Source organism: Lutra lutra, chromosome 2 (genome assembly GCF_902655055.1).
Source record: "Lutra lutra chromosome 2, mLutLut1.2, whole genome shotgun sequence".
NCBI lineage: Eukaryota > Metazoa > Chordata > Mammalia > Carnivora > Mustelidae > Lutra > Lutra lutra.
This window is the reverse complement of record NC_062279.1, coordinates 209,401,113-209,426,906: the sequence shown is the minus strand read 5'-3', so window position 1 is coordinate 209,426,906 and position 25,794 is coordinate 209,401,113. Positions and strand designations below refer to the sequence as shown.

Sequence of the window (25,794 nt, the reverse complement as noted above, 5' to 3'; positions counted from 1 at the left end):
CAAAGATACAGATATAGTGAAAAGAAGGGCCATCTGTACCCCAATGTTTATAGCAGCAATGGCCACGGTCGCCAAACTGTGGAAAGACCCAAGATGCCCTTCAACGGACGAATGGATAAGGAAGATGTGGTCCATATACACTATGGAGTATGATGCCTCCATCAGAAAGGATGAATCCCCAACTTTTGTAGCAACATGGACGGGACTGGAAGAGATTATGCTGAGTGAAATAAGTCAAGCAGAGAGAGTCAATTATCATACGGTTTCACTTACTTGTGGAGCATAACAAATAGCATGGAGGACATGGGGAGTTAGGAGAAGGGAGTTGGGGGAAATTGGAAAGGGAGGTGAACCATGAGAGACTATGGACTCTGAAAAACAATCTGAGGGTTTTGAAGGGGAGGGGGGTGGGAGGTTGGGGGAACCAGGTGGTGGGTATTGGAGAGGGCACAGGTTGCATGGAGCACTGGGTGTGGTGCAAAAACAATGAATACTGTTACGCTGAAAATAAATTAAAAAAAAAAAAGAAAAACATTATTTTGTTTTCTCCATTTCTTAGATACTGCCTAATTATTTCTTGCGTGTATGTGCGCCTTTGTGCCCATGTGTTTTTATATGTGCTGCGTTAGTAAAATGGTGGTGGTGCTTGTGTTATCCTGAAATGTCTCATTACTTTCCTTGGCCAGTAAAGCTTAATGCATATGTGAGATTATGGAAGTAATAATGATTTATGAGACCTCATGTGATTGTTATTTCTGTCATGATTATAAATAATGATGTATCTCAATGTGGATGTAGTCTTATGTCTAACTTCTGTTTGATAAAATATAATCTCTATAAGTAATAAATTATTGTTCACATTCTTCACTGAGGGGCATTCATTAACAATTTTTCAAAATAGTTTTTTAAAAAGATTTTTATTTATTTATTTATTTGAGAGAGAATGAGAGTGAGAGAGAGTGCATGAGAGGGGAGAGGGTGGAGGGAGCAGACTCCCCGCTGAGCAGGCAGCCTGACGAGGGACTGGATCCCAGGACTCCAGGATCTTGACCTGAGCTGAAGGTGGTTGCTTAACCAACTGAGCCACCCATGTGCCCTAATTTTTCAAAATAGTTTTGACAACATTATATTTCATATTATTGGATCATCTGTATAATGAACTTGTTTATTTGGAGAAGTCAACATTAATTTACTGTTTTATGGAAAATATTATGATGAGACTTAGCAACAATACAAATATATTGACAAATATTACTAAAGTTGTTACTTCTGGGTTGTGGGAAGTTTTGTTTTTCTGTTTGCTTACCTGTATTTAAAAATTTATTTTCCAATAACCACCTACTGCCTTGTTTAAAAAAACCTAACAATTGAAACATTGTGTGTTTTTCAACAGAGCTCTGAGGAAGCCCACAATAAAACAGATAAAGAAGGAAGCCTGGAGTACAAGACCATGGTTTGCAATTTGCAATTCTGTTCTTCCACTGGTTCTTAAGGGAGTTGAGTAAAAATAATTTTTACGTTCTTCACATTTTCAAGGAATGCATTATTTAAGCAGGTGAATAATATTTAATTTTTTAATATTTATGACTTTTTATATGAAAAAGAAACGAGAGCGCTGGAGACTTTCTACTTGCAAATAGTCTCTTCAGTTTTCCTGACCGTTAGCATTTGGAGTCTGATGAATGTACTAAGCATCGCACATGTGTGCTAAGGCTGCCCTAATGAACACGTAGACTGGGGGGTTCAAACAACAAAGGTATTTTCTCACAGTCCTGGAGGCTCTGAGTCCGAGATCAAGGTGTCAGCAGAGTGGGCTCCTTCTGAGAACCCTCTTCTCCTTGTGTCTTCACATGTTCTTTGTCCAAATTTCCTCTTCTGATAAGGACACTAGTCACTGGCTCAGGACCCACCCTAATGACTTCATTGTAACTTAATTACCTTTGTAAAGAACCTCTCCGTGTGGGGTCACCTTCTCAGATAGTGGCGATTCTTCAATCTATGAATTTTGGAGGGGACACAATTCGGTCTGTAAGGGTAGAAGTGTGCCTGTCTATTCAGATGTTCTTTGGTTCTGTACCCACACAGTGGCTCGTGTAAGTGGTCTTTAACTTCTTCTGAGTTAAGGACTCCTTTGAGAATGAAAATAAGGGCTCTCGACCCAGAGAAATGCATATACCCACTCAATTTCACACCGACTACTTCTTTGCTCTACCTGTGGATCCTGAGGCTCTAGGATCCTTGTTCCAGATGCTATTAAAACTATGAAGTCAGGGAAGTCAGTGATCAAATCCATCTGACTAGTTGTCTGGAAGTCACAAAACATAGGAAGGTTCACCAGTATGAATTACAATTTTAGATCTTTCACCTAAATGTTTATAGTCCATTGGCTATAAACCTGACAATGCAATGAATTGAAAGTAGCTCTGTAAAACCACTGTAGCGACATCAACTCCCAAGTGCACTCCTGGAACTGACTTGAAAAACAGGCAGTTCTCTGGGTTTCCAAAGAGGTCTCCTGATAGGAGATCCATAGTAAGATTAGCCAGGCGTGCTCTCCGGCTGTCCCTGGGGGTGATCTGTTGAGAATGAGATGGACTCTACCTGCTACACGGCCACTTCCTGTGGACGTGTGGTCAGCTTTGGCTAAGCAGTGGTGGGAGGACTACAAACGCGTTCTGTTGACTTCCTACTTGGGGTCTTCTTCCATCTGGAACCTGAGCTCTTCTGGAAACCGAGGCTCAGAAGAACTTAATATTACTTGAAGCTGAGTCCGATTTCCAAGACTCAGCCCTCTAACCAGCCCTGAAAATGAGCAGGATTATATACCTTTAGTCTTGTTATATTTTGTAAATAAAAGGGAAAAATCCAAGACAGCGTTTATGGAAATGAGCTTGGGATGGGTACTGTACCAGGTGTACAGAGCTTTCTAGAGAGCGCATGGACTTGAATGAATGCTGTGGCCTGGTGTAGACCGTGTTGTGATGGTCCTATTTTTTTCTGGTCCATTATATAAATACATTAATCTGAGGTCAGTTACTTGTTTTTGTGTTGTTGGCATGGCACTTTGTCAGAAAATTGATATTTGGCTTCATTCTATTTCTGAAATATTAAGTAGTTCTCTCTAGTGTTTGTTTTACAGTTCATTTAGATTTAACTCCATTGTCAAAACAAAATTCAAAATGCTTATTCAAGAATACAGTGAAACTGGGAGTCACATAAAATTATATACCTACACTAAAACTCTGTACAGAAGCCAGAAATAGAGTGAAGGAAAAAATAAATCTTACTTATCTATCAAAAATTCTTTAATTAAATTATACAATTTTAATTCTTCTTTAGTTTCGCATAAGTATACTTTTTTGTCCTTTTATTCATTTGAAAAATTATGCAGTTTTGAACCTATGTTGTTACAAGTATGTTTTTACTGGAAATTAACTGGCATACTAAAAATTATTAACAAAATCTAATTTTGCTTAAAACATGGATTCAACAGGTGGCCAACAGACACATGAAAAAGTGCTCCACATCACTCGGCATCAGGGAAATACAAATCAAAACCACAATGAGATACCACCTCACACCAGTCAGAATGGCTAAAATTAACAAGTCAGGAAATGACAGATGCTGGCGAGGATGCGGAGAAAGGGGAACCCTCCTACACTGTTGGTGGGAATGCAAGCTGGTGCAGCCACTCTGGAAAACAGCATGGAGGTTCCTCAAAAAGTTGAAAATAGAGCTACCCTATGACCCAGCAATTGCACTGCTGGGTATTTACTCTAAAGATACAAACATAGTGATCTGAAGGGGCAGGTGCACCCGAATGTTAATAGCAACAATGTCCACAATAGCCAAACTATGGAAAGAACCTAGATGTCCATCAACAGACGAATGGATAAAGAAGATGTGGTATATATACACAATGGAATACTATGCAGCCATCAAAAGAAATGAAATCTTGCCATTTGCGACGACGTGGATGGAACTAGAGGGTATCATGCTTAGCGAAATAAGTCAATCAGAGAAAGACAACTATCATATGACCTTCCTGATATGAGGAAGTGGAGATGCAATGTGGGGGGTTTGGGGGTAGGAAGGGAGGGAGACAAACCATAAGAGACTCTTAATCTCACAAAACAAACTGAGGGTTGCTGGGGATAGGGGGGGCCGGGACAGGGGGGTGGGGTTATGGACATTGGGGAAGGTATGTGCTATGGTGAGTGCTGTGAAGTGTGTAAACCTGGCAATTCACAGACCTGTACCCCTGGGGATAAAAATACATTATATGTTAATAAAAAAATAAAAAAATGGATTCGATAATATGAAGTAAGTCTATTAATATATTCAACAAACTTATCTATTATTTTTGAGATAAGCTTATTTACAGAGGGAAATTTAGAGATTCTATACTTTGATAAATTAAAGATCAATATTGATACTTTTATTTCCTTTCCCAAATATGAAAACTCTTTTGATGTACCTTTTATTTTTTGCTACTTAATTGACCTTCAGTTGTCTGTGCCATGTAGGTAAGGAAAGTCATGAATATAAAAAGCTATTTTTTTTTTTCAAAAAGACTCTTGAGGAAAGGTTCATGGGTTAGATATTATATGAAATAAATCTCAAAACAGATACTAGAAAATGGTTTAAATGACTTGTTAACAATGATCAACATTTGACTTTAGTAATGGTGATAGAATTTACAGTTTCGGCCACACACGGCAAGGATTCCTTAGAAATGACTTTTTTTTTTTTTTTTTTTTTTTTTTTAGTATATGTGCTGCCGAAGCGAGCACTGATTTTCTTTTTAACCCAACTCAGATTTTACTGAGATTTCATCAGCTTTTCCACAAATGTTCTTTTTCTGTTCCAGGAGCCAGTTCAAGATACCACATTGTATTTCAAATGCGTTTTATTTTATCAAGTGATTTCTGTTGTTCCCATATTTTATAATCATTTCTGAATAGTAGAAATTCTGAGCATTCTGTGTGTGTGTGTCTGTTTATGTATCTTTCTTATTCTCTATGGCAGAATAGCAAAAGTAATCTTATGTCATTTGGAATCACATTGCCTGAGTTTTAATTTGGATTTTGCTACTTAATTTTGGGGCATTGGTGATGTCACCTAAACTCTCCAAACTTCATCCATAAAACAGAAATAATAATAACAGGGACGCCTGGGTGGCTCAGTTGGTTGAGCGATTGCCTTCCGCTCATGTCATGATCCTGAAGTCCCAGGATCGAGACTCCCTGCTCAGCGCGAGTCTGCTTCTCCCTCAGACCTTCCCCCTCTCGTGCTCTCTCTCTCATTCTGTCTCCCTCTCAAATAAATAAGTAAAATAAAATAAAAAGAAATAATAACACTAATAACCCCTATCTCACAAGCTGGTAAGACTAAACGTGAGGGTACAACGAGCTGTAGCAGCTTTGTTATTTTCATTTCTCGCTGTCGAACGAAGATACTAAAGGAAAGAGAATTATCTGGAGAGCAGATGGTCAAGGATGATTTTTAAAAATGCGAGGGGGGGAGCAGCACAGAAAATCACAACTTGACAAACCAACTCTGAAATAATCAGGAATCAATTGTTCAGTGAAATTAAGAAGCTTTCCTGTTTCTTGCCAGCATATTTATATCAAAATGTGTAACTCGGGGCCAGTTTTGTGACTTGGCATGTTCCTGGCCATTTGTAAGGAAAATGTTCAACAGCTGTTGATCTGGGAGGCAGATGGATGGATGACATTTATGAATTGTGTTTTTCAGATGGAGAAACTGAGGCACCAAGTGGTTAATTGTTTCCCCAACCTTCCTCAGTAAGAGACATCACACTTGAAGTTGCCGCCCGTGGGTATCTCCTGCCTTCGGGAGACGCGCTGCGGACAGAGGTGGCCCGAGATGGCCCGAGATGGCCCGAGATGGCCCGCGCACGCGGCGGTGGAAATGGGGGGCTCGCTCTCAGGGGCCAGCGGGAGGGTGGTGCTCGTGTGTGGGTAGCCACGCGCCCAGCAGGGCTCGCCTCCGCGCAGCCGCCACCCTCAAGTGACAGCTTTCCGCGTCGTCTTGTCTGAGTAAAGCACCAGCGGAGAATGCCAGCTCTCTGCTTGCGCGACGCCTGAATATTAAGTAGCTTTTGTAATTAATTATTTTTGAAAGGCTTGATCCTCCATAATTAAACAAATCTTTGGGAACTGATAATCGGTTCCCATGGTCTCGGGTCTGAAAACACCACGAGCAGCAGCTCGGCAGCGAGGAAGGAAGTCTGTGTCTGACGCTGGGTGTCTGTCTGTCCATCGGTCCGCGCCGGGCTCGGAGCTCCCGGTTCCCATCGTGGTGCGCTTCTTCTTTTCTCTGTACCCCTCCACCAAGTGGAACCGATTGTTCCTGCGCAGAGCGAGACATAAAAACGCAGATTCGCAGAAGTAACCTACTGTCCGACGACGCAGCCTGTGCCGTTCGCGAAAATGTGCCCGAGCGGCCGCGTCGGGTGCCCTCTGGGTTACGCGTGTGATGCTGCTTAAGAACTTTGGCGTCTGTGCCGGAGGCCACACCGCGACCCGATAATGGGTGCTGGGGGGTCTGCAGTGGCCGCGTCCTTCCGTGCGGAGCTGGGCTGGGACGGAGCCGGCGCACCCGGAGGACGGTCCACGGCGCCCCGCGGCCTCGCCGGGAGCCCGCGCTCCAGCCCGGAGAAGCCAGGCGGCTGCGGAAGCCAGAGCCGGCGGGGCTTACGCTGCCCGCGGGCCGGCTCCGCTCTCCGTCGGCTGCTGGAGCGAAGCGCGCACGGTCCGTCTCCACCGCCCGAAGGGGAGCGGGCGGGCCGGGCGGGAGCGCGGCGGGACTGAGCCGGGCAGAGGCGGTCCTGCGCTGTCCCCGCGCCACGGCTCACTCCCGGCCTCCTCCCCTTCCCTGCCCCTGTCTTTCCCTTGTCCGTTTGTCCTGCTCGCCCGGTTCAGTACGGGGTTGGCACGAGGACTCTCCTGGGGGGTTCAGCTGTGAGAGTAACGGGTCCTCAGCATCGAACACTTCAGACCGCAGGGTTGTCTGCCGGCCTCTGGCCCGCGCGGAGAGCCGTGCGCCGCAAAGACTCGGAAGGATTTCGGGGTTTCTCCCGAGGTTGACTTCTTGTGACGTGAACCTCGGACTGCCTTTGGCCTAGATGGGACGCTAACCGTTCTGATGCTAATTAGCATCATCATAACGAATATACACTGTCTGATGCATACTCTGTCATACCTTGTCTTCGATATTTTAGTTAATTTAAAAAAAATTTTAAATCTAAAAATTTTAAAAATATTTTTCCTAAAGATTTATTTATTTATTTTAGAGAGAGAGAGAGAGAGAGCGTGAGTGCGGGGGGCAGAGGGAGAGGGAGAGGGAGAAAGACTCTCAAGCAGTCTCCGCACTGAACGGGAAGCCCGATGCTAGGCTCGACCTCACGACCCTGAGATCACCACCCGAACCAAAGCTGTGTCTGATGCTCAAGCAATGGCACCACCTAGGCACCCCTGCAGCTCTATTTTAAAAGGAGTTATAGCTGCATAGTTCACAATGCAAAATTTTAAAGAGACACTAGTAAAAATGTCCCTTCTTCCCTCTTCTGGGTTCTCGGCCTGTTACATATCCTCCCTGAGGATTGTCTGCGTGAGGAGGGAGACACGAGCACACAGATTCGCCCGTGTCATGGCACAAGCAGGGGACACGTTATCCAGAGCCGCACGTCGTGTGTTGTCTGGACTTAACCCTCGCAGCTCTGACCTGGTCTTACCACTGGAATTCTGCTGTAGCCCAGTGACCAGCTCAGAGCCACGTAGCGGGATGGCAGAGCTGAGATGACCCCGCCGTCTGGGTTCATCAGCGGTGGTCTTCATCCGGAGGCGTCCTGCCTCGCTCAGCCTGTTAGAGACCTGCTAGGGACACCCTGTGCTTCCTGCTGACTTGCCCAGGCTCCCTGGGGGCTCAGGGCTCGGCTGCCTCCAACCCACAGACTCCAGGCAACGGTTAGGAAATGTGGCAAAACTTACCCCGCTCTGCATCCGTTGGCATTTCTTTTTGCCTCCCTCCCTCCCTCCCTCCCTCCCTTCCTTCTTAAGATGTTATTTATTTGAGAGAGTGGGAGAGAGAGAGAGATTGAGAGAATGAGTGGGGGGAGGGGCAGAGGGAGAAGCAGGCTCCCCACTGAGCAGGGAGCCCCACATGGGACTCAATCCAGGACCCTGGGATCATGACCTGAGCTGAAGGCAGAGGTTTAGCCAACGGAGCCACCCAGGTGCCTCTTTCTTTCTTTGTAAATGAAGGAATAATTTCTAAAAAGCTGTTGTCAAATTATAACATAAAATTTACTATCCTAACCGTTTCTAAGTGTACAATTCAGTGACATTTAGTACCTTTACATTATTCAGACCAGTCTCCAGAATCGTTTTCATCTTCCTGAGCTGAAACTCCGTACCTGTTAAACCACCACTCCCTACGCCCCGCACCCGCAGCCCTCGGAGACCTCTCTGTGAGTTTGTCTGCTCTGGGTGACTCGGTAAGTGGAACGCTGCTGTCTGTGTCTTTTTGTGACTGGGTTATTTCACTTAGCTCAGTGTCTTTAAACCTGTGTCTGAATTTCATTACTTTTTAAGGCTGAATCACAATCCGTTGTGTACATGCCGTGTCGTGTCTACCCGTTCATCTGTTGGTGGACACTTGAGCTGCTCCCACATTTACCGTGAATATTGCTACTGTGACTGTAGGGTACTAACATCTGTCTGTGAGTCTGCTTTCAATGCCTTTGGGTCCAGACCCCAAAGTGGAATCGCTAGATCATATGTAGTTCTATTTTTCACATTTTTGAGGAACTCTCCTACTATTTTTCATAGTGGCGGCACCATTTTACATTCCCACCAGCAGTGCACAAAGGTTCAGTTTCTCTATATCCTCACCAATATTTGTTATATTTTTTTAATGGAAAAAAACTTATTTATTTATTTATTTAAGAATTTATTTATTCATTTGAAAGAGAGAGTGAATGAGAGGGAGAGAGAGAATCAGAAACAGACTTTGCACTGAGCTCAGCCTGACATGGAGTCTTGATCCCACAACCCTGAGACCATGACCAGAGCTGAAACCAGGAGTCAGACGCTTAACCGACTGGGCCGCTCACGTGCCCCTGTTTGTTTGTTTGTTTTTTGTTTATTTATTTATTTTAGTTTTTTTAAAATTTACGTTTGTTTTTTAAATGGTAATCATCTTAGTGGGTGTGCGGTGGCATTTCTTTTATAACATACCATTAACCACATTTCTTAATTCTCGGATGGGGCCCACCTGCCACAGAACTCAGAGTTCTTCTTACCTCAGGCCCCTCTTTTGGGGGGAGGAGGCGGAAGGAGCAACCAGCCCGGAGGCCTGGTGAAGCTGGAGGCTCAGCCCAGAAGAGCTGGTCAGACCTCCCCACCCACTTGCGTTCTTGGTGACTCCCCTGTGCTTAGGGTGACTGCGTCTCCTTGCTGGCCAGGAAGGATTTTCTTGGCCTTTGCCAAAAGAGACTGGACAGGCTCCCAGAATGCAGAGAGGCCTTTCCCATCTTGTAGGTTTCTCACCTACTTCGTTCTTCTTGGATGGCGGCTGGCTTTGTTAAAGTGGAGACCTCTGAAACCTAGTGACGTTTTCACTCCATAAACCAAGTCACTGCAAGACAGGTCCGCCTTTCACTCTGACAGCAGCCTTTGTTTCCAGCCTTCCCGGGAAGAAGATGTGTCCCCCGCAGTGTAGTATTTAGGGGATATCCTAAACCGCGCAGACTCCCCGGGTGAGTGTCGCCGTTTGGCAGCTTGGGTGAGTCATTTTTCCCACCACCCATCTTTTTTCCATCTTCCAGCCTTGTGCTTTGGGGAGGTATTTCCTGGGAATGATTAGGCACCTTTAATCACTCAGGACCCCAGCGCGGTCTCAGAGCTGTACCAGAGTGAGGTATTTGTGTTCCCGCTGTCACCCCACCTCTAACGCAAGGCTTAAGGGCCGCTCAGAAGGAGGCGGAGCACTTTCATTTGGAGCTTTAATCCGTTCTCAAACTGTTCTCTACATCCCTGTTACAGCCACTTAAACAAGTGGTACTCCAGGGTGCCCGGGGAGCTCAGATGGTTAAGTGTCTGCCTTCAGTTCAGGTCATGATCTCAGAATATTGGGATCGAGCCCCACGTCAGGCTCCCTGCTAAGCAGGGAGTCTGCTTCTCCCTGTCCCTCTGCCCCTTTCCCCCACTCATTCTCTGTCTGTCTCTCAAATAAATAAATTAAAAAAAAACTTTAAAAGATAATCAAATTAAAAAAATTAAAAAGTGGCACTCTTTTTAATGACAAAAGCAAATACATCTTCGAAGCAGAAAACTTGGAAAGTGAAGATAAACACGGCACTATAACCCTTGAAGGGGGAGGGGTGATAATGCAGACACTGTACTGCATACAGCCCACTCACTGGCTTAAAAGGATGTATAATTGTCCTTCCTACACTAACAAGTGTTTTTTCACTGTATAACTTCTAGTAATAATATTTGTGGCAGGATATGGGCATGCTATACTTTATTAAAAATTCCCTTATTGTTGAAAGTTTAGACAATATCCTTTTTGGCTGTTGTGAATTTTCGTGAGCATCTCGGTACCTAGTGAAAATTACACTATTTTTAAATGTTCCTTTTGGAAGGATGTATAGGATTGTGTGTTTTGTTATTGGTGGCCCTGACTCCATAGGAAGTGAGGCGACAAAGTAGAGACAAATATTGATAAGAGGGAGTGGAAAGAGAGTGCCTTCCCTTTGAATTAAGTTGAAGTATCTTTGGGCACTGACACCAACTCCAGAGAACTTAGAACAAATTCAACATTATTATTAACAATTTCACTTGACAGTCAAAGTTCTAAGATGTTCAGGATGCTCTTTTTTCTCTGTCTTCTTACTATTTGTGCTCCCAGTTTGTGGAACCCCTGGCAATATATCTCTAACAAGATATAGATCTAATGCCTTTTTAAAAAAGACCTTGTTTATTTATTTGACACACACACAGAGAGAGAGAACGAGTACAAGCAGGGGGAATGATGGAGGGAGAAGCAGGCTCCCTGATGAGCAAGGAGCCCGATGTGGGACCCTGGGATCATGGCCTGAGCTGAAGGAAGATGCTTAACTGACTGAGCCACCAGGTGCCCTGTTTTTTTTTTTTTTAATTAAAGACTCATCTATTTTTTTTTTTTTTAGAGAGAGCGGGAGACTCTCCAGCAGACACCCTGCGCTGAACACAGAGCCCAACGTGAGGCTCAGTCTCACGACCCTGAGATCATGTTCTGCCGAAACTAAGACAAAACCTACATATTCTTACCAATTAGCTTGGAATCAAATAAGTCATTGGTGTGGTAAAGTATATGTCATTAGAAAAAGAAACATCTTTCTATAAATTTTTTAAAGATTTAGTCGTTTATTAGAGGGAGAGAGAAGGAGAGTGAGCAGGGGTGGGGGCAGGAGAGAGAAACTTAAGCAGACACATGTGCATGGAGCCCGAGGTGGGGCTCGATCTCACGACCCTGAGACCATGACAAGCTGAAACGAAGAGTCAGTCGGATAACTTACTGTGCTGTCCAGGCACCCTCCTGTAAATCTTCTAAATTTTCCTTAGAGCAATCAGAAACATTTAAAAAGTGTTTGCACAAACTCAAGTCATATGAAGTGAGCATAAAAGTGTGGCACGCATTATTTATTTGAAGGGCCCCACATGTGCATAGAGAGTGTACATAGAGACTATATATACAAAGAGACTATAAAAGTACAGCTTTTTTTAAAAAGATATTTTATTTATTTATTTGACAGAGAGGTAGAGAGCACAAGTAGGCAGAGTGGCAGGCGGAGGGAAAGGGAGAAGCAGGCTCCCTGCTGAGCAGAGAGCCCGATGTGGGGCTCGATCCCAAGACCCTGGGATCATGACCTGAGCCCAAGGCAGCTGCTTAACCGCCTGAGCAACCCAGGTGCCCCCCAAAACACAGTTCTACAGGATGGTAAATTTGGCCCACATCTAGATCTTCAGAGCTGAAGGAGCTTGAGAAAGGCCTATCCTCCCTCATTTGATAGGTATGGAAAGTGGGTCCCACAATATTAAGAGATTTGCTGAGGTCACTGTGCTTACATTAATTCAACATGTAATTAAGGACAGTTTTTTCCCCTTTTTAGAACTTAGATACACTAAGCAGATAGTGGGGTGGGGTTATCAGAGCCCACTTTGGGACTGAAATACTGATTGTCCCAAACACTAGGAGTGTTGCCAGCAGGTACTTCCCCGTGAGTCCCTCTGTGGGGACTTGCCCGTGACCACAGAAAGCCTCTTTACTGAAGGTCACACCTATCTCAAGTGGGTAGCCCAGGGTGTCTGGCTGATGAGAGGGAATAAAGGCCTTGGCTCCCTAATCCCAGCGGAGACAACTCTAGGGCCGGGAGGGTCAGTGGAGGCCCTTGTTCCTGGCTCGTGGCCCAATTTCTTCCTCTGTCCAAAGCAGCTTCATTCCCTTCTTCTGGGTATGGATCCTGAGAACACTTTCTACTAAGTGTCCTGCACGCAAATTCCTTTTCAGAGGTTGCTTCTCGGGAACTGAGCTGTGACATTAGACTAACTGCTGGGGGATCACTGAGTCTTTAAAAAATATCATACCATAAAGTTTACGTTGATGTCTTATTTTTTTAATACTCTCCATAAAGTTTCTTAGAGAGTAAACAGAGGTATTCAAGGGGTTCTGTTAGGTCAAGCTTGAATACGTATGTGTACAACACATCTGTATTGCTTACATTGTACACAATATGCAAACACACGTTTTTAAAAAGGTTTTATCTCTCTAATAAAATCTTTATGCATTGAGAGAGCGCATGAGAGAGGGAGAGAGAGAGCAAGAGTAGGGAGTGGGGGAGGGGCAGTGGGGAGGGAGACGTGGGGCTCCATCCCAGGACTGTGGGATCATGACCTGAGCCGAAGGCTTAACTGACTGAGCCAGCACACATACTTCTGGTAATTTCACAGCATTTCAATAAGACTTAAATTTGGAAAAAATGTGTCTTATTTGTTAGTTCCCCCCCTTCCATCCACATCCATCAAATTCACAGTCATTATTAATGGGAGAAGAAAATTCCTCAGGTTTTGTGTTTGGGAATAAAGGGGATGACTGGTGAAGATAAGGAGATGAAAGACATTTATGAGCTAATTTTATGGAAATTAAATCTGAAGATTTGAAAGAAAAAGAAAAAATACAGAAATAAAATAACAAACGGCCATGTAGCTATTACCCAGAATTAGTATCTGTCAACAGATTCTTAGATTTGATCTTTTACTTCATGAAATAAAGTGCCACGGACGGAGCACTCGGGATCTCTCTCGGCAAGATGGCAGGGCCCCCTGGTCCTCCCTGTTCTTGGTGTTTCCTTGAACCAGCAATTGCACAGCAGCCCATCTGCCACCCCAGCCACGCCGAGTGGGCGAATGTGGACAGGGGCCATTTGGAAGCCTCACTGGATAGCATCGAGTGAGCACAGTGATGTAAGTGTCAAAACCAGAACACACCTGCGTGTGGACAGTCACCCGGATGGGGTCAGGAAGCTACCATTGAATTCCTGGTGGTAAAACATCCATGAACAAACCCTTTGGGAATATAACTTTGCCTGTGGTATAGCCAGTAGCATTTAAAAGCCTCCAAAATTTATGGAGACCGAGTGGCTTGTGTAAAAGCGTTTGTAATTCATGATGAGTTCATGAGTAACTCCTGATGTTCCCAGACAAGTTTCTCTCTCTTCTTCCCTGTTCTAGTAAATCTACTGCTGAGTCGTGTGAGTCAGAAACCTGGAAATCTCCTTGAGTTCTCCTTACCTGACACACACAATTGATTTAACCTTTTAGGGGATCATTCCAGTTCATTCCTTCCTCCTTGTGCTGGCTTCTCCTGTCCATATTTGGAGTCTCACCGGTTCTGGATTGGATTATTATAGAAGTCTCTTAGCTGGTCTTGAGACTTTCACTCTTGCTCCCGGGCCACGGATCTACCCCACTGCACATGCAGGATTTGTATGGGCATCAGTCAGGGCTTCCTAAAATGCAAATCTGGCCTATCTTTTTTCCTTAGAAACAAAACAAAGCAAAACAAACTCATTGGCAGTTCCCCACTGCTCATAAAATAAGTTCAAGCACCTCTGTGGGGCTTCAAACTCTCCTTGTCCTGGCCTCTGGCTTTTGGCATCGTGGGGCACCTCTGCAGGCTTCATGCTTTACGTTCCAGTTATGCCGAACTGATTGTATATCCCCCATCTAGTATTTCCCACTGCCATGCCTTTGATCATGCCTTTTCCTTGTCTTGAAGTATGGTTGTTGCTCCTACTATTTTGATCAGCTAACACCTACCATACTTGGAGACTGCACACTGCTGTCTCCTTGAGGAAATCTTCCACGACTTCTTCCAACGGGGCTGTCTGTCTGTTTTTGTGTCTGTCCCTCCTATTCTGGTATGAACTCCAAATCCTGATAAACTCTGCATTCCAGTGTCATTGGTAGCACCCGTGCTTAGTCAATGCTTATAAATTTTGGCTGAGTCTCAGGCCTCACTGGGAAAGAGGTTGACCCACCATTCAGAACCCCCGCTGGGTAACCAGACCTGAGTAGTGTGTGGACCACATGTAGCTGGACAGAACATCAGCGGCGCTGGCTGGGGCATCTGGAACACAGGTGTGTCCCCTACGGTGGTCTCTTCTCTCTAAGAAAGCGGCAGAAGGCTGGCCCCAAGTGTGTTTGAGTCTGTGTTGACTGTCTGAGAGCCTCGTGGGCTCACACAAGCCAGATCACTGGAGTTGGGAAAGAGTGTGGACTTCATGTCATGGGCAAGGGGAAGAGAAAGTGGAGGTGGTCGTTGGGACAAGATGTCCTTGGAAGGCACAAAAATGATGGCAAATTTTGTTGTTGCTGCCGACTTCCGGTTCCTTCCCCCCGCGCCCCAGCCGGGTGACAGCGGTTGTGGACCGAAGCCTGTCTCGGCAGCTGGGGCGGCAGGTGCAGTCATGCCCCGGTATTACGAGGACAAGCCGGAGGGCGGCGCGTGCGCGGGTGTGAAGGAGGACCTGGGCGCATGTCTGCTGCAGTCGGACTGTGTGCTCAAGGAAGGAAAATCCCCTCGACAGTGTCTGAAGGAAGGAAACTGCAAAGCTCTGAAATACTCATTTTTTGAATGTAAAAGATCAATGTTGGATACCAGATCCAGATTCCGAGGAAGAAAAGGATATTGATGCTAGTGTGCTGAAACCAAAATGAAAACATGAAGCTTTCTCTGGTCACTTACAACAGAGAAGCCCAAACAGGAGACAGACTTTTTGCTACATCTGGTGGGATGGACCAGTTTTCCCCTCCATGAACACTGGAGAAAATGGATGAGTTCTGTTTTTGACTGTGTATAAACTAAATGGTTCTTATGCTCTAAGTTACTTCTGGAAGAAAAATTTAATTGAACAGCTATGAGCTGGGAGCATCCTACTATATTTTGAGAATTGTTAGAAAGCTCAAAAAGTGAAAAGATTGTTATTTTCCAACTTGACTCTTCAACAAAATGACACAATTTGTACATCCTTTGTGAATATTACGAAGGCTACTGATGGGACTGTGAAAACTGGTAACATGCAGTCTTGGGAGACAGTGTCTACTGGGAAAATTTAGGATAAAGCTTTCTTTTACTCAATTTGTACTGTTTAGTTCTAAAATAAATTGTGTTTGATTCCTTGGGAAAAAAAAATGATGGCAAATTTTGCACGGAAGGACGGATCAGAAGACATCTTCCTCTTCTTCCTCTTTGTTTCTCTTTCCCATTCTTCTTTCTCACTCACATCCCCCCCTTTTTTTTTTCTCATTCTGCTTCCTCCACCTCTCCCCTTCAGTTTTGGTGGACATATATTTTATGTCCCAAATGACCTTTCAAAAGTAGTGGCACGCAAAGAGAAAAAGGTAGAGGAAAATCTGTAGAAGTACAAAATAAATTTGGGCTCAAAAGGAGGGTTGAAATTGAAGCGATGACAAGTAAAGTGGTTCATTCGTTAAGTTGGGCGTCACCAGCTTTAAAACCAGCTGTGCTTTAAGTACTTGCATTACGCAAGGCATATGGCCTTGGTGCATAAATCTCGTAACATTATTGTGGCCAGAATAAAGTACAAGCTCAAAATGCTGGGTTACGAACCAAAATAGGAAAATATATGGTGTCAGGTGATATGGCACGAAGCTTAATCTTCCTTAGCGCTGTCAGTCATGCCTAAGGGACTGCGTTGCCTTGGTCATTTGTGGATCAGAATTTGCATACAATATTTATGACTTCTTAGGACTAGTTTGAGAAGCAAAGACAAACACCACACTTCAGAGTACTTGTATCACAGGTGAAGCCGCCGTGCTAGAAGAAGACCACAGCAGAACGTCCGTGCTGCTGCACTGACGGTGTTTCTGAAGTAAACCAGCCTGAAGGACTGGTTTCCTGGTTTAGCTGAAAATACGTCCGCAGGTCAGGACTTCCGTTCAGCCTCTCTGCTCGTTGTTTCTCACAATATGAGCCTTTGACCTGTATTAGAATAACCCGAGGGGCTCGTTGTGGTCCAGATTCCTGGGCTCCCCATCAGGTCGGCAAGATCAGAATAGCAGAGAGGCAGTGCCAGTGCTCTGTGGTTTGGTTAAAAGCCATTAGTCCCCATTTTCCACAGCATGCTGTGACCGAAAGTGATGTTAGTCTCTGAGCAGCGTGGATGAAAGCAGGGAAACATCACATAAGCTCCCCGTCATGTTGGATGGAGGAGTGGCCAGCTGTCAGCAATTGTGGGGCTGCAATCAGGAACGTAGGCCACCCCGCTCACGTTACACACATGGCAAAGCTGGGGAGCTTTGTGGGGCTGACCTCAGCAAGGTCAAGGTCTCCGGGGTGGCAATGGGAAGCGCTTTCCCAGGGAGATGACAAAGCAGTGGTTGGAGCAGTGCCCGTGACCTTGGGGGCCCTGCCAGAAGGTATTACCCACAGTTGTATTTGTTGCCTGACTCATGCATGGGAGGTTTTTTTGAGGTTATAAGCCTGACCTTGAGCAAAACCGCACGGGAAGTTGTCTGCTTCGGGAGACTGTGAACTGCATCCAAGCCACAGCCAAGTTCATGTGCTGTTCTGTATAGCTCCCGAGCCTTCAGCCGGCCAGCGCTTCTGCCCCTGTGGCGGAGCAGACCCGCAGGAAAGCTTTGGGGCCAGGCGCGTGGGCAGCATTTCCACTGTATCTGACTGCATGGAACAGAGTCAGATCATGATCCTTCTTCATGGCTTTCAACCCATTTGATGTGATCCCAGAAATGTAAACATTATTTTCCTGCCTTGATCCACTCCCACTCTAATAACCTAGAATATCATTATATCTATTATTTCTGTCTCTAGCAGTATAATTCCTAATAAAGAATGTCATGGAAAATGCCTCTCCATTTTATTTAATAGAAACATTAGTGTCTGCAGTGAGATCACATGACGTCGTAGAAAAGGATGCTGGATTTGCTCTAAGAACTTTTCAGGTTGCTCGGGCATCTGGAGTATGGGAATGCTCACTACTAATTCTAGAAGCTGTTGCTTCTCTATCACAGACCCCAGATTCACCACCATCAGACTGATAATGGGGGGCTGCGGCTCACTCGTTTTGGCTCTGAGCATTGCTGTCTGGTTACAAGGCAGAATATTTGCAGTGCCTCTAAGGACAGGACCATGTCACCATGTGACCCCACAGGGAGCCCAGCAGCTCTGCCCCTGCACCGGTCTAGGTTAGAGCCTCCCTGCAGACCTCAGGACTGTCACGCCTGTCAGGCCTTCTGTGGACTCTAGCAGGGCTGCCCACACCTTAGCTGAGAGAGGAGGAGAGAGCAAGAGAGCAAAGGTCCTCAAACTCAGACTTCTGGTTCCTGGATTTTTTTTTGTCCATTTATTCATTTTTTTAAAAAGATTCCACTTATGAGTGGAATCATATAGTATTTATCTTCTTCAGTCCGACTTACTTCACTTAGCGTAATACGCCTTGGTTCTCTCCATGTTGTTGCAAACGACATGACCTCATCCCTTTTTGTGGCCGCCATCTTCCTCATATATATGCACTGCATTTTCCTTATCTGTCCATCTGTTGATGGACACTTATTTTGCTTCCATATATCTTGGATATTGTAAATGGTGCCACGATAAACACAGCAACACATTTATCTTCACAAATTAGTGTTTTCATTTTCTTTGGGTAACTACTGGGAGGGAGGAGAAAGAAAGAGAGCAAAGGTCTAACTCAGAGCTTTTGAGAGTCTTACCCCTTGGTTCCTGGCTTCTTGCTTTCATATCTGACCTTCCAGACTGTAGACCTTGTATGTAGAGTTATGGCACCTGCCAGTGGCTCCCAGCCTTAGCTGACCTCCCTGGGATACATCCTTTATAAGACTGATTCTTATAGCCTCATCTCCTGTGCTTGCCTCTGTCACCAGTTGCAGCTGTCAGATCCCCACCTGGCAAAGCAGGCTTCTAGTAGCAACTCCTGCTGGCTCTCTGGATTCTTTTCCACCAGAATCTAGAATTTACCCAGCCCTGGACCTAAGCTGTGTGTGGGCAAGTATGTGTTGATCCGCTCACTCCTGTGTAGCTAGTACTCAATAAATGCTGGCCAGATGTCGAATGATGCTGTGTAGAGACTATGACATTTTATTTTATTTTAAGGATTTTCTTTGTTTGCCTACTTCTTTGTTTGTTTGTTTATTTATTTATTTAAGAGATGGGAAGAGCAAGCTTGAGTAGGGGGAGGAGCAGAGGGAGAGGGAGAAGCAGACTCCGCACTGGGCACGCAATCCCACACAGGGCTTGATCTGAAGACTCTGAGATCATGACCTGAGTTGAAATCAAGAGTCAGTCGGTTAACCAGCTGAGTCATCGAGGTGCCCCTAGAGTTTGACCTTTTTTTTTTTTTTGAGATTTTATTTTTTTATTGATTTGAGAGAGAGCATTAGTGGGGGAAAGGAACAGAGGGAGAAGCAGACACCCCGTTGAGCAGGGAGCCCGATGTGGGGCTCGATTCCTGGACCCTGGGATCATGACCTGTGCCAAAGGGCAGATGGTTCACCGACTGAGCCACCCAGTATGTCCCTAGAGTTTGACATTTTAAGAAGTAAATACATGTTATGGGATTGGGAACCCAGAAGGAAAATAAAAGCTGCAATTCTCCTTCTCACGTCCATAATAATTTGTGTAGTTCTCTCTGTTATCAAGAGATCTTTCGTATATTCTTCTCAGCTCTTAGGAATAACAGGTAAAAACTGCTTTGCCATTTCAAAATACTGACATAATGGGATTTCTCCCCTGTTATATAAACTGTACACAATACACAGAAAGGCAAAAACCTCTCCAAACCAGGGTTTAAAATCTAAGAGAGACTGCTATAATTAATGTTCCTGACTCTGAAACAAACATGTTTCTTCTCCTTCTTATTAAACTCAAATATCATATGAGCCAATTATTCTGCCAAAAAATTCTTTTTTAAAAATTGAGGTATAACTGACATGTAAGCTTATATAAGCTTGAAGTGTACACCATAATGATTCAATATTTGTATACATTGTGATATCACCACAGTAAGTCTAGTTAAAATCCATCACCAACATAATTACACAATTTTTTTTCTTGTTAAGAAGAAAAATCACTTATGATCCTACTGCCTTAACTAAATCAACTGCCTACCTCTGTGTTTCCTCAAATTGGCATATTAGTGTCTTATCTGAATTAAAGCCTGAATTGAACCAGCATGACGCTAATTCATCTTTTTATTTATTTTTTTAAAACTCCGACTTGGCCTGCCTTCTTGGCGATCACTGCAGCTTGTCAAATATCCTCCTGGGGCTGATATCACTATGAAAAATTTGCATTGTCTATTCTCTTAGAAAATTGTATTTTTCCTAAATGAAGGAACTAGAAAAAGCAAGCAGACCCGTAAGACAAAGCCAAACTCTGGATTAGAATATATGTTTTTGCAGAGACTTTAAAAGCGCAAAATGTACCTCAAGATGTAAAGAGCCCAGTGAACTCTTAAGATGGTCCGTGATGTATATGTGTGTGAGGAGGAAAGACGGACTTAAAGGGGATTCTAATATCTGACCCGAGGACAGCTGCAGGGGGTCAACAGCGCAGCAGTGATGAGCACTGGTACAGAGCTGTGAGTTTTCACGTTTCCCCCGAGTGTCTCAGCAGAATTACGACGTCACTGGGTGGGCAAGAGCATTCACTAACCTCCTCTTCTTCAGGAGAAACGGATGCTCTCTTCAATGAAAATCAAAGGAGGGGCACCTGGGGGGCTCAGTCTGTTAAGCGACTGCCTTCGGCTCAGGTCATGATCCTGGAGCCCCGGGATTGAGTTCCGCATTGGGCTCCCTGCTCCCCAGGGAGTCTGCTTCTCCCTCTCACCCTCTCCCCTCTCATGCTCTCTCTCACTGTCTCTCTCTCAAATGATAAGTAGAATCTTAAAAAAAAAATGAAGGGAAAAACAATAAAGAAATGGGTGTTCAGAATGTGGCTAACCCTCACTCAGCAGGTAAGTGGCAGAGTTGAGAAGCAAACGTAGGGCTTTTGACCATAAATCTTACCCCTTTCCAACACCTCCTTCTGGAGTGTTGACTACCCTGTTTTTCCGGAGCTAAGAACGGGCCAGCTGACCTCCTCTCCTGTGCGTTGCCCAAAGGCTGGGGTTGATGTGAGACACTTGCTTTTTGTGAAGCTTACTTTTGGCTTCTTCTCCTAATATTTATTCAGGTTGATTTCCCCAATGTACCGTTGCTTATGAGGTCCAAAGTCCTGAATAAACATTGGAATTTTACCTACCTGGAGTTCATTCAAATAAACTGATATCTTTGATATAAACATAAGCCAAAGCTGTGATAAAGAGACATTTGAAGGATGTTCGGGGGTTTGGTTTTCATTCTTCAGTTGCCTTCAAGCTGGGCTGTTGGGTTTAAATAGTGCTGTCTCTGACAGAGAGTAGAACGGAAGCCTCATGACATTGCCAAAAATATTCCTTTCAAATTTCTCATTGGTTGTTAGTTTTGCTTCTTTTCTGTTGGAGGAAGAGACATTAAAGCAGATTTACTCCATAGCTAAGTCTTGATCATACCACACTCCATTACCTGAAATTATGAATTCCAAAAAACTCTGAAAACCGCATTTCAAAAAATAAGTTATGTAAACTTATTTTGTGAAAAACCCTGATCTAAACGGATAGAAGTTTAGGCTTATTTATCCCACTTAATGTGGATATTTACGTGTTTGCCTCGGGAGTAGTAATACCAGGTCCCATCTGGTGTATTCCTAGTACTGGCTGCATAAAATCTGAAACATTCTGAATTCTGAAATGCATCTGGCCCCAGGGGTTTCAGAAAAGGGACCATAAATCTCTTCTGAAGAAGAGGGACCTTCTGTGAATAACCCAGAGAAACGGAGAAAACACAGTGGTGATTAGAGTACATTTCACAGTCGCGCCCTCCCTGACGGAAGATTCCGTATCTTCATGCTGTTGAGTTCATGCACACCCACATGACTGATTGTCTTTGGCAAGTGAAAAGTGAGCAGAAGAAGTGAATAATTTCCGGGCAAAGCTTGAAGAGGCACCATTCTCTCTCTCTCTTCTGCCATGAGCTCATCAGTGTTGCAGCTGAAGGCTCAGGTCTATCAGCTTGGGTGCCCGGTGAAGCCTGGCACGGAGCTGTGGCAGGACATGCCATCTGGAGATGGAATGGGAAAGAGAAAGAAACCTTCATGGCTGAAGCCTCTGGGGTATAACCCAGTCTGTCTCCACTGACATGTACAGAATCAGTGCCTTCTGGGATGGAGCCATCCGTTCCTGTAACATCTGTGGGCAGTGACCGTTAATGACCAACAGTGAGCATCCTGCACGGATTCCCGGTCCAGCTCTATGGATGAACAGTGAAGAAGGAAATACCGAGTCCGGCCCGGTCTCCCACGCTGCTGTGCTTACCCCCCAGCCGCCACCCCAGTGTTGGTTTCCATATGTGGACCCAAAGCCAAATTTCTGCTGACTTTATGTATCCAAACACATTGGACATTAACACACATATTTTCTTTCTTTGCTGGACATAACAAAGGACATCAGTACTTCATGCTTATTAGAATAAATCAACACGAAAGTATGTAAAGAGGGACGCCTGGGTGGCTCAGCTGGTTAAGCAGCTGCCTTCAGCTCAGGTCGTGATCCCAGTGTCCTGGGATCGAGTCCCACATCGGGCTCCTTGCTCATCTGGGAGCCTGCTTCTCCCTCTGCCTCTGCCTGCCATTCTGTCTGCCTGTGCTCGCTCTCTCTCCCTCTCTCTCTCTGACAAATAAATAAATAAAATCTTTAAAAAAAAAAAAGAAAGTATGTAAAGAAAAAGTTTATTCTCTTTTTCTCTTCTTTCAATGGGTGTATCCTTCCATACCTTTTCCTGTGTTAGACACATATATACAGGGTCAATTGTTAACATTATCTTACCATGAACATTAACTTTGCCAAGAAGATCCATTCCACTCAGTTATTAACTCTAAGTAAACAAGGAATTCTTTTATTATTAGCTCCTTTTATTGAGTGTTTACTATGTCCAAATCACTCTTGCAAATACTTTATTTAATCCCTTTGTCAACCCTATGATGTAGGTGCCGTTACCATTAACATTTTCCATTTGAGAAAATGGAGGCCTAGGTAAAGAGAGTAATTTGTGAGAGTCACACGGCTTAGGAAGTGGTGGAATGAGAAACCCAGGCGTTCTGGTTCTACACTCTCTGTTCCTAAATTCTGTGCTATATCCCTTCACTCACTGCAGAATAGTCCACGAATGGACAGAAATTTACTCAATCATCCCCCTATCGGTGGCTTGAGGACATTCTCTTTTCCTCGTCCTCTTACTTGGCTACTGCCAACTATGTTGAACTAAACACAACTGAAATATATGTACCAATCCTGTTTTTATCTGTTGAAAAATTCCCATGTTAATTTCTTCCTGTGCTCCTTTGGGGGAACCCAACCAGCTCTGGCAGCCTCAGTCCCGAGTCCAAGGACCAGTTAGGAATTCTTACTTCGCCCGTTCCCCTGGTCCTTCCACATATCTCTCCGACACGGGACCACTGGAGAGCTCTGTTTAAGTCAACGCAACTTAACATTTAGAAACAAGAGGAAGTGAACTGTAAGGGATTATCTTCTCCTAGATGTGTCAGACGCAATCACACGGCCTGTGTTTATGAAGCGTAGTGAAATATTTGTTTTGATTGCTCACTGACTACGAATACACTCTAATGCACAATCTTGACAGACATCTAGGGCAACGACCCTTACTTTGAGAATCTGGGTCAGGTTTGCCTGACTTCTTCTAATTCAGCAGTCTTGTTGCATGAACAGATCATGCAAAGAAACCTCAGTGGGTCCACATGATTGGCTGCTCCATCTTTGGTATTTGATGCTGTGGGACCCGGCTGTCGCCAGGGCTACTGTCCATTGATTCATAATGTCTTCTTCCTCATTGTTTAGTATAGAGTTGGAAAGGCGCTTCGCTGGGGAGTTTATGGAAAAATGTACCTACTGTATGAAAAGTGGACATGCAATTTAATACTAAAATAATTCCTTAAGATATTTGAGGCGTCAGACTAATCCCCGCATGTTGGAGATGCCTAAAAATAGGGCTTTGCAAAAACCTGAAAATTATTTAAATGGAAATCGTTAAAAACTCAAGAGATATCTTTAAAGAATTCAATCTAGAAGCAGTGCAGGCCAAGTGTTTGTCCACAGATTGCCACAATGAGCTCACTTATGAGAGTGAACAGTGACACAGATTCCATTACTTTAATGTAACCTCTCCAGTGAAATGCAGAGAAGAAAGTCATAGCATAAACTGGGGATCTCGTGTTTATGGCCGAGAAGTGTGTTTCTGTGTGGGGTAAGGGGTGGGAGGAGGTAAGCACGAGGTCTTCTTTAAATGCCTTTTTTTTTTTTTTTAAAGAACCATGTAGGCTTTAGGGTAACCAACAGTCAATCTACACAGTATATGTTTGAGAGAAATGCATTCAAGGCCGTACAAATTGATGCTCTTGGGGCACCTGGGTGGCTCAGTCAGTTGAGCCTCAGACTCTCAGGGTTGTGAATCGAGCCCCGGGTCTGGGTCTGGGCTCAGCTTGAGATTCTCTCTCTCTCCTCCAGCCATCCCCACCCCGAAATAAATAAATCAGTTTTTTTAAAAAAGGATGTTTGCCTAGGTCAGAACTTAAGGATGTTTGCCTAGGTCAGAACTTCTGCTTCAGAAGGAAAGCCTCACGTCGTCGGTGTCCTGCAGGGCTCACTTGTCTTTCTCTGCCTCGCAGCCTTCTCCCTTTCTGCTGGTGTTTCCGTGGTGTAGGGGAGGGGCACAGGAGCCTTTAGATAGGAAGCCTCACCCGGAAGCATGTGCTTTGCAGGCCTCCACCCCATTTTTCCACGCTTGCGAAACGCGGCAGGTATTTTACTTTACCGTCCCCCATTTTCTAGAATACTGCTGACCCCAGCGAGAGCCTGTTCCTCTGTCCATGGTACTGATTAAGATGCTAATTTCCCAGCAGGGGGCTATTTCCCAACGCTACACTCATTAGCAAAAGCACAGGTGAGGACCAAGATAGGAATAGCCGAGTGCCCCTAGCAGCGTTTCACCCCAAGACTGGGGGCTCCTGATTAGGAGAACTGACGCCCCTGGAGTAAAGCTTAAGCCAACGAACACATCGTTGTGTTCCATCGTCTGTTCTGAGGATTTTAAAGTAAATCATAGACACTTAAGCGGCTCTCCATCTTACTTCTGTCTCTCTGTATTCATTCAGTTTTTGCCCTTGGCCACGTACTTATTTGCGTTTCTGGCTCAGCTCCTGCCCCAGGCTTGCTCCTGATGACAGGAGCAAGTTCTCTTTTTATACCTAAGTGTACGGAAAAGGATGGTCCCTGTTTTGAGTGACCACTGAGATTCCCTTATTTACTGTTGCCATTGTGTTAGGTGCAGTGTTTTGGCCTTAAAGATGTAAAGCTCTGCCAGAAGAGGAAAAAAAAAAGGCAAATTTCTCCTTTGTGTGGAATGCTTTACACTTCAGGCCTTTTGGGCTCTGCTTCCTCTCACCTGTCAAGTGCGAGATTTGGACTTTCCTGTGAGTTCTGAGGCTTGGAGATGGTCTTCCTTGACCTGACAGTTACACCGGAGGCTAAGTCTGCAGCAGCCTGTGCAGCAAAGCTGCGGAACAGGGTCTGCATGTTAAAGGGCTTGCTGATTGGGTAAAGGTCTTTTTCCTTAGGATGGTGTATCCGCAAACGCTGGGCATTGCTATCCGATAACGCAGCCAGCCCTGTCCCTGTACTGACTAATGGATAACTGACTAACAGTGCCAAGGTTCTGCTGTAGGTGGGGTATCCTTTAGACCGGGGTGGGGGGCATCAGAGGGAGAATCCAAGGGATACAACTGCTTTCCTTCAATTTTGTGCAATCACTGACCAAAAACATGTGAAGAGTGTCACAGTCTTCCCATGTTTGTTTCACATTGAGTTCTGCCATCTGTGTCGGTCACATGATTTGGTCAAGGCAGCAGACTCTGCCTCTGAATATTGAGAGTTGTCCGAGAAGGAGGAATGGGCTGGCGGTGGCATCCATATTGACTCTCAGTTTCAATATTATTTTGTACTTTTTTTGTTTCAATGTCCATTTCTTCTTTAATGGTGGTTATTCTTCATTACACAGAAACTCAATATAGTGAAGC

At 44.7% G+C, this 25,794-nt stretch overlaps 1 protein-coding gene across 1 annotated transcript; it reads left to right on the top strand.

Moving 5' to 3' along the window:
- Positions 1-14,941: 14,941 nt before the first annotated feature.
- Positions 14,942-15,752, top strand: LOC125093917 (cytochrome c oxidase assembly factor 5). The gene has a single exon (XM_047719669.1). It carries the CDS (start codon positions 15,038-15,040, stop codon positions 15,260-15,262), a length of 225 nt encoding a protein of 74 aa, XP_047575625.1. The 5' UTR covers positions 14,942-15,037; the 3' UTR covers positions 15,263-15,752.
- Positions 15,753-25,794: the final 10,042 nt, after the last annotated feature.